Source organism: Phaenicophaeus curvirostris, chromosome 10 (genome assembly GCF_032191515.1).
Source record: "Phaenicophaeus curvirostris isolate KB17595 chromosome 10, BPBGC_Pcur_1.0, whole genome shotgun sequence".
Taxonomy (NCBI): Eukaryota; Metazoa; Chordata; class Aves; order Cuculiformes; family Cuculidae; genus Phaenicophaeus; species Phaenicophaeus curvirostris.
In genome coordinates, this window is record NC_091401.1 from 27,279,485 (window position 1) to 27,288,835 (window position 9,351).

Below are 9,351 nucleotides of genomic sequence, written 5' to 3' on the forward strand. Positions count from 1 at the left end.
ACCAGCACTGCAGGCACCATACACGAGTCAAAGGCCCTGAACCACTCAGAGGAGACACTGTGGGAAGCACTACTGGTAATACAGCTGGGATTTTGAAAAGCCAAGTTTTGTTCTTTTTAAACACATTTGTTTCAAATGTAAAGCCGAGCTGATACCTCGCAGAGCATCCTGAGAGCATCTTGCTCCCGCTCTGTCCCTGCATGTCCATCTCCTCTCCTGAGCATTTGGAAATAAGAAGCTTCAGGTGAAAATAAAATTAAACCTCCCAGCCATCTTACCAAGGCCATTTCTTCAATCCAGCTCCTTCTCCAGGCCAGCCCAGCCTGTCCTCAGGACACTGGGCTGCCCTCCCAGCTCTGCTGACCAGAGGAGCCGGAGCAGACCCCCGCGACCAGCCCCGTTCCTTCCTGCCTCCAGAGGATGGCATTTCCTTTCCAACTTTTCTACTGGGTTCCCGAATTTCCCAGGGAAGATGTAATTCACACCCCTTTGCCTCTTCCGCGGTGATTTAATGTCTTTTGAGCAAAAAGCAATTATCCTCGTATCAACAGGACCCTAGCGAGGATGATAATGAGTCGGCTCCGACCCCGCGGCTACGGAAGCAGCTGAAGTGAGCGGAGGCCTCCAGTAATCAAAGGCCTGGCCCCAGCCTCTGATTGCAAAAAAAGAAATAAAAATCGTCCATAAAACTTCAATCACTGCCGTGCTCGGCTCCATCCCCGCCCCCGCGCTGCAGGAAGGGACCCACGCCAGCTCCGGATCCTTCCCGCTTGGCCTCCCAGGTGCCTTCTGGGTGCGAGCACGTCTCCAGCCAGGAGCAGGCACAAACACCACAGACTGGTTACCTCAGATTTTGGAGCCCAAAAAGAAGCACCCACCTGCCTGGAGTCCCACTCGGAAGGTGATACAAAGGTGACCTCAAAGCCCATCCAGTGCCACCCCTGCCATGGGCAGGGACACCTCCCACTGGATCAGGGGCTCCAAGCCCCATCCAACCTGGCCTTGAACCCCTCCAGGGATGGGGCAGCCACCCTTGCTCTGGGCAACCTGGGCCAGGGCCTCCCCACCCTCACAGCAAAACATTTCTCCCCACATCTCATCTCCATCTCCCCTCTTGCAGCTCAAAACCCCTTGTCCTGTCCCTGCCCTCCCTGATCCAGAGCCCCTCCCCAGCTTTCCTGGAGCCCCTTTCAGCACTGGAAGCTGCTCTAAGGTCTCCCCACAGCCTTCTCTCCTCCAGGCTGAACAACCCCAACTCTCCCAGCCTCTCAGCCTAACACTGTGAAAAAAACTCTAAGCTAAACTTAATATTGATGGTTTTTCCTCCCCGCATCTGCAAAGACCTTGAAAAGATCCATTTGCTTATCAAGAGGAGCAACTTAAAGAGGAAAAAAAGCAAATTAATGCTCATCAGCTAAAACCACTCCTAGCCCTCTCTGCTTTCATGCGACCGCTCTTCATCACGTTCCACCAGCCCTGAAAGTCGACAGCACAGACGTGCCGACCACAGGGATGCTCCAGGGTTCCTCTCCGTCCCCTGGGAACATCCTACCCAAACCTGGGAGAGCATCCCACCCACCAGGTTTAGGTTGGAAGGAGGGAGGCTGAAGGAAGGCAGTCTTCCTCAGCCAGGGCTTGGCAGAGCCTCCTCCCCTCTGAACCTCTGCCTCTGTGATTTTTCACTGCAGGGCTCCCAGCAGGAACTTATTAAACCCAGACCAAAGCGTGCACGCTGTAACAGTAATTGGGTCACCCTGGGTTGTGGGCTTAGGAGGCAAAACTATAATTATTTAGAAACATCAAGTATAAATGCCAAAGAGTCTTAATGGAGCTAAGCTAATTAACCAATTTCAACCGAATGACGGATTAGCTTAAAAAATAAGAGAAAAAGAAAAATCAATGATCATAGACAACACTTTCTTCTAACAGGTTGCTTTCTTGTAGCAACTCTCAATCGCACAAAAGGAGGCTGACAACTCCCGCTAACCAAATATTATTGTAATTAAATATTCAACAGAAAGCCTCTTCAATTATTCAGCAGACTGATAACACTTGTTTATAATTGGGGTGGTGAGAGACGTTTCCAGAAGCAGGGATTCTGCACATCGTTGGGCTGATTGAGGATGCAACCCCACGTAGGTGGACGGGTCCACACGGTGCCACCTCCAGCACGGCTCCAGCCACCAGCCTCGAAGAATCATTGGGGCTGGAACAGACTCCTCAGCTCATCCAGTCCAACCATCAGCCCAACCCCACCGTGCCTGCTAAACCATGTCCTAAATCACCACGGCCACACAGCTTTTGAACCCCTCCAGGGATGGAGGCACCACCCCTGGCCTGGGCAGCCTCTGACAGGGCTTCACCACGCCATCAGAAAAGAATTTTTTTTCTTATCCCTCCTGCAGAAGCCAAACTTGTAAGACAGATGCTTTCCAGCCCAGATGTGAGAAGATGGACCATATGGCCCACACATTTTCTGGATTTTGTTTTTAGACCAAAAATTTTGGGGACTAATGGCCAGTTTCCAGGTTTCACACTATTTTCCGATAGTAGCGTTATTCCCCTGGTAGAGAATCAGGAGGAAAAGCAGATCCCAGTGTATTGGTATAATTCATTAAGAGGTATTGCTATAGGAAATTACAAATTAGCTGCTCAGTGAAGGACAGGGGATATTTAGATTAGCTATCGAGAAACTAGAGAACCTTCCTGCCCATTTATCAACGCTCTTGTAGCTCCAACTTCCAGGGAAATGAAACAATAATAAATATCGAGCAGGGAAAGTTAATCTCCACTGAGTACACTTTAATAATTCAGAAGTTATGAGAAATAAATAAAGTACAAACTCTTTCACTCCTACAAACACAAGTCCTGTTTTTTTCTCGCCATTCCTCATGAGGTCACTTGGTGGAAAATGGATAAAAACACCCCAAAAAATCAGCTGTGGCTGGGAGCAACCGCATTTACAGCGCAGGAGGGAGGTCACTCGCATGTGCCACTTATCTGGAAAGCCATGGGGCTGATTGGGGCAAGAGTTTGCTGCCTTTCCCTGCTACTGAGCAGTGTCTGCACCAGCTCCATGCCCGCTCCCTCCCCTGCAGGCTCCCAAGCCACTCAATTTTGGGAAAACTGTATTGTTAGCCTCTAAAAGCTAGACTGTGCAACAACCAGCTCAGTGTCCCAGGTTCCTCTGAGGCCCCGGGGCCATCCCAACGCTGCTCGGATATTGCTCTATCCCTTTCTGCACGTTTCTGCTCCCTCGCCAACCTCTGCCGAAGAAGGGAAGCTGGGAGGGATGCTGGAGGCTCAGCTGGTTGGAAGCATCCTGCACTCACAATGCATCTGAACGTCTTCTGGATTCAGGTTCATTTGCCATCCCCACCCCGTGGCACCACTTTGCAAGGTGCTCTCAGGCAGCAGGGGACCCGAGCTCCCACCACGTGGGTTACCTGCACCACTTCCATTGCATCAGCTCCAGCAAGAAACGTGCACTCCGGCTTCCTAACGCTCCGGCCGAGGCTCTGCCATTCCAAACTGCTACCCAGCAAATATCCAACCTTAATATTTGCCTTGCGCAAGTATTCAAGTATTGCGCTTGATAGCTCGAATGTTTGCAGAAGGAGAACAGGGTCAAGTTGAAATGTGCTTTCAAATTCTAATAAATATTTGGGGAAAACATTTCCTCCCCCAAGCCTTTACTCAGCCTCGCGGTGCTGTTAAGCAGCGGCTTGTGCCACTGGTGTCTGTCTAGAGGGAACGGAGCAACCTTCTGGCAACACCGCAGCAGTCTCAGGCTCCGGCATGAAGCCATTTCCATGCCAGGGGATGACGAGCTCATACCCACGGCTGGGAGAGGTGAAAAAAGCATCCTCAGGCTGGCTGGACCCAGACAGAGCGGCGCAGCACACACCAGAGGCATCACAAGAGCAGCGCTCTGTGAGCCTCAGCCTTGCTCCGAGCATCTCTTCTATCAGCCTCATCCCGCAGTGCTCCCTCTGCACCAGCAACCTGTGTCTTCAAGACTTTGCTGACCTGATTAGCATCGAGTTACCCGTTGCCCAAGGTACTATTTTCCCCTTTACAACAAATCTCAGCATTTCTTTAGCTTGCAGAATCCATCTCTGCTAGAAACATCTATTATTCAGCACTGTGGCCTGGATCCGGAGCCAGACGAACACATTCAAGGCTACTTCATCACCAAACATCGATATTTCCTCCTGATTTCTAAGGCCAGCAGAAGGTTTTTACTTTGCCCTGTTGTGGCGCACCAGGGATGGGTGAAAGGCCACCTTGGAAAATCCCCCTGCAGCTCATGCCACAGCAGGCAGGGCCACCAAACACGTGGGAGCACAGGGCGCATCCCAATTCCCATGCAGAGATGGTGAGCAGAAAAAAACAAATATATCACAGGCCCCACCTTCTCCACACTTGCCTTTCACAGAGCTCCTTTGGGCCCTTATTTGCATTAACTGTTCCAAGAGCATCTTCAGCATCAAATAAATACCAATAATGACAGCCCAACAGGCAGGCTTTCCCTATTCGGCGCTGCTTTTCCAACCTCTCCATCATTGCCGACGCTCGTTTTCATCTCTCATCGGCTTCCAGAGCCAAGCCGCCAGAGCACTGCAAGTTATTCAACTTTCCACTGTGCTACATTCAGGGAAAGCGAAATTCAGAGCTTTAATGACGGCAAAAAAAATAAATCAAGACCTTCACCTTAAGGAAGGAGAATAACACGAAATTCAGATGCAGGTGAAGCTGCAAGATGGGTTTGAGTTGGATCACCACTGATTCGGGGACAGCCACACCACAGCCACCTCCATCAGGACTTGAGCCACATCTGCGCAGCCCCAAAATGCCAGGACAAAAATGCCCTTTTCCAGGTTCTCCAGCATTTGCCAAACCACGCAGCGTGGGCCACAGAGGCCACCTGCAGCTTTGGGGACCTTTAGGGACGATGCCTTTCCTTCACCTCCATCCCCAAGCCCTGAGCACGAGGGAAACGGGAAGGGAGGAGGAAGACTGAGGCAAAGCACGGTGAGTCAGTGATACCAGCGAGTAGCCAAGGAAAAAAAAGCAACAGAGGCATCTGCAGTCTCAGGCCCCTTTCCCATGACTTGACAGAACGCTTTCCCTTCAAGGATGACAAGGTCTCGGCTCGCTCACCATGCCAGGAATAAGTTTTTTTCCCCTTAGGGCTTTTTTTTCCCCAGATAGTTTGTGCAGAGAAAGTAAAACCAAAGGGATGTCTGGATACCAGCGCTTGCAGACTCCCGTGCAGGATACCAGCACATGCAAATTCCCTCTTGAGAGACTGATTTCCAGCTTCTCCTTCAAATCTGCTCTGCTCCGGGTGAAGCTGCGGGGCCAAAGGTGGAAGCCCACGCGGTGATGGTGATGATGGGAACGGCAGCGCGGCGGCCGCCAGCTCGGCACAGGCACTGCTCCGGTGCCTGGTGGAAGCGGAGGAAGCCCGAAGGATGCCTGCAACAGATGTGAGCATCCCGAGCCAAAACGGGAGGAGAGAGGGTGCCCGGGGCAGGTGGCACGCAAGGAGCAGGAGCCAGGGGTGTTGCTCTCAAACCCCCATTCCCAGTCCTCTCCCGGGCTGCGTTTCTGAAGGCCAAGTGAGCAGATGAGCATGGGAAGAAAAGCTAAGCTGACCTGCCAGCCCCAAGCAGGGTTTTCCACCTCCCTCCCCGAGCTTTGCTTATCATGATGCTGCAAGCAGCAATACGGGGGTCGGAGAGAAGAACCTGGTTGTTAAAAGAGCAGGCGTGCGGCAGGGAGATGATGGATAGGTAAGCAGATTAAATAGCTTACATGGAGGAGCTGCACCAAAATGGGCATCAGCCCCATCTGACCTACTGACACCCCAAACTCCAACAGCGCCGCAGTTAACACGCAGAACGCCAGCCCATTACCACCTTCTCTATATGCTAAACGCAATTTATATTTAGTTCAGCTGACAGGAGAGCGAGCACGCGAGCGGCTCCTGAGTGACTGCAGGGTGTGGGAGAGACAGAGTATTTGTTCCCATCATGTTCTCACGTCCCTCTTTACAAGCCACAGAAAAACAAACCTGACTATAAGCACCCAGCTGCCCAGCAGCAAACAGCCAGCTAAACCGCAGGATTGGGAAAGAAACAAGCAGCCGTAAGAAAACTCGGATACACGACTTCACTGTCACCAGGTTCACCCACCGCAGGCAGTGAGGTAGCCAGGTTCTCGAGAAAATAAGGAGGGATGTGTGCGAGCAGCCCCAGCCCCGACTCGGGCTGCATCCTCCTCCTCCCCACACCCCGGTCCAGACCCGCGGGCATCTCCCTCCCTCGGGGGCCGATCGGGAGGCAGGAGTCGCTCCTCTCGGCGGCTCCCGCAGCCAGGGGGCTGCCGGCCAAACCAGCGCCGCGGCCGCCACAGGGGAACGCCGGACCCCACGGCACGGCCAGGGGGCGAAAGGCTGCAGCTTGGTTAGAGAAACACACGTTCTATTCGAGCAAATTCAGCCCCTGCACCAGGAGGATCCATAAGGTTTTAATAAGGTGCGTAAACCAGCATTTTCTGTACGTGACCACACCAGGCGACCGCTGCCTCCACTCCAAGCCAGATTCCATTGCGCTGCCTCAGAAATTCCCCATCCAAACCTCCCTTAAACCCGCGGTCTCTCCCCGGACGCTCCCCAGGGGCTCGGTCCCGCCGGGGTGCTCAGCGCCGGCTCCCGGGGCGCTCGGGGACCCGGCACCCCCTGCCCCCCGGCGGGGACCGACCCGGCGGCTCCGCCCGCCCCGGGCAGCCGGCACGGCGCCCTCCAGACAGAGAGAAAGCGGCTGTTTGCGCCCTGCAAGGCACCAGCCTTCCCCACCGAGGTGCTTCTGCAGGGATGAAACGGGGGAAGAAGCCCGAGGAAGGAGAAAAGCGAGCGCCTGGGACAGCCGGGAGCCGCGCGAGCGAGGGCAGCGCAGCCGCCCGGCCCCGCTCCGCCCGCGGGCACCGGCCGAGCCCCGGGGGCACCGAGCGCCCTGAGCCCGCAGCCCCCTCGTACGGCGAAAAAAAAAAGAAAAAAAGGAAAAGACATCTCTATACCTGTATAAGCGGCAGGTCCGAGAGCCGCGCTGCCCGCAGAGCCGCCGCGGACCCAGCGGAGCGGCCGCCGGGCGGGGTCCCCGCGGAGGGCACCGTCCCGGGCCCGGAGCACGAACCCAGCGACGCCTCCCGGGGCCGGAGCCCCCGCCCGCGGCACCGGCCGCTCCTCCCCGCGCTCCCCGGGCCCCGCGGGTTCAGCGGCGCCGCTGCCGAGCTCCGCTCCCTCCCGCGGCCGCGCCCGGAGCCCCGCGGACCCCGGGAGCCGCTTCCCCGGCGGCAGAGGCGGCGGCGGCGGCGCCCCCGGGCCCCCCGGCTCCGCGTCCCGGTCGCGTCTCACCTTCCACGGCGGCCGCGGCGGCGGCCAGGCAGAGCAGCACCACCAGATCCGCAGCCATCGCCTCCCCGGGCCCCGCAGGCGTCAGCCGCTACCGGCGGGCGGCCGTGAGCGGGCATGGGGGGTGCGTCCGCGGGCCGGGCCGGGCCGGGGCAGGGCGGGCCGGGCCGGGCCGGCACCACGGGACGGGACCGCGCCGCCCCGCTCACATCGCCCCCCGCGAGTGCGGCGCGCGGCCACGCCGCCCCGGCCCCGCCGCCCCCGGCCCCGCCCCGCGGCCCCGGCCCCGCCCCCCGCGCCGCCCGCCCAATCGGCGGCCCCGCCGCGCCGCCGGCCCCGCCCCGCCCGGCCAATCCGCGCCGCCTCCCGCCCGCGGCCCCGCCCCCCGCGGCCGCCCCGCCCCGCCAGGCCCCGCCCCCGCCCGGCCCGCCGGCCCCGCCCCCGCGCGCCGTGCGAAGGCGCAGGGCGCCCCCTGGCGGGAGCGGAGCCGCCGTCACCCTCGAGGCCGGGCAGCGCGGGGCCCGCAGCCCGGTGGGAGGTGTCCCTGCCCCCGGCACGGGGCGGGCTGCGAGGGCCCTTTCAGCCCAAACCGCTCTAGGAGCCTATGACTGATCTCCTGGGAATCGCTCTGCCAGCACCCCCATCACCAACAGCCCAAGGCGCCTGCCCCGAGGCCACCCCCACCCCGGGCAGCATCCCGGTGCCCAGCGGCCTCGGGCAGCTGGGGGCGGCCCCGCACAGCGATTGGTACCCGCAGCGGCTGCGAGGAGCCCTCCAGGAGGACGCTTACCCGATCCCCTCCACCCTCAGACTCCCTGCCTGCTCCGGTTTCGCCTTCCTCACCCTCAGACTCCTCCACCAGCTCCGGCTGCCCTCAGGAGCTCAGCGCCCCCTTAGCTCTCCTCCTCAGCCAGGCAGTCGCCGACCCCCCTCCGCCCGCCCCCACCCCCTCGCCGGGCTCAGGTGCCCGCGGGGAGCACTGCGAGGAGCTGCCCGGGACACCGGTGGCGCCTCCAGCCCTGGGGGGGTCACAAACCACACGTCCTGGCACGACCTGGCAAACCACACGTCCTGGCAAGGCCTCACACGTCCCGTCGTGCCAGGACGTGTGGTTTGTGAGGTGAGGCCTGCACGACAGGCACGGCGAGGCCGGGCTGACGGCTGGACAGGAGGAGAGGCCTCTCCCAACCCTAACGACCCCACGATTTGATAAAAGCGAAGGCAGCGAGGGCTCATTCCAGTCACGGTCACCTGCTGCAGCCAGGGCCCCGCAGTGCGACCCGCGACCCCGCACAAGCCGCAGGGGCTGGGAAAGCCTCAGCTTTTCAGTGAAAGAGAGAGCAAAAAAATACGCAGCGGTGCCACAGGAACAAGAGTTTTCTTTCGAGGTCGTGCAGAATGTATTTCAAGCAGCTCCTATTCAGCTGAGCAAATAACAGAAAAAATTGCCAAGAACATTCTGGCTAAGTTTTAAGGAAATTTGCTTTCATCTTGACAACCCTTCTTCATTTCCTTCCCATGAATATCTCAGCAATCCAGTTTACTTACTCAGAGGATCACAGAAAGAAAACTGTGAAGTAAATGTCAGTATTATTTGCATCTTTATCCAGTCTGCCACAAAAGCAACACCATGTTATTTATCTGATCTAGCGCAACTTGGTAACAGCTCCAGTATAGAATATTCATGATGTGCAAAGCAAAAAAAAAATGTTAATCGTTTGAAAATACAAGAGGCGAAGAGCTGAGCCTGTGAGTTATCCAGACAACTGCCTCGCTTGGTTGGGTTTTTTTCCCCAAATAATTGCTCTCAACTGAAAAAACCTGTATTCAGTAACTAACATTTGACCAAAAAAAGCCTGACAATTTTTTTATGGGGAAAAAATAATACATCAATATACTTGTGATTTCTTTTCAGCTGGCCAAGAGTTGGCTGC

General features: G+C 57.0%; 1 protein-coding gene across 2 annotated transcripts in view; it reads right to left on the reverse strand.

Moving 5' to 3' along the window:
- EPHB1 (EPH receptor B1) overlaps positions 1-7,678 on the reverse strand; it is a 75,063-nt gene extending 67,385 nt beyond the window's left edge. For both annotated transcript variants that reach the window (XR_011338081.1, XM_069864713.1), the window contains exon 1: positions 7,421-7,678. Coding sequence is in view for 1 of the 2 variants with exons in the window: in XM_069864713.1 (XP_069720814.1) it covers positions 7,421-7,478 (58 nt within the window). In the remaining variant the exon portion in view is untranslated. The remainder of the gene's footprint in view (positions 1-7,420) is intronic.
- Positions 7,679-9,351: the final 1,673 nt, after the last annotated feature.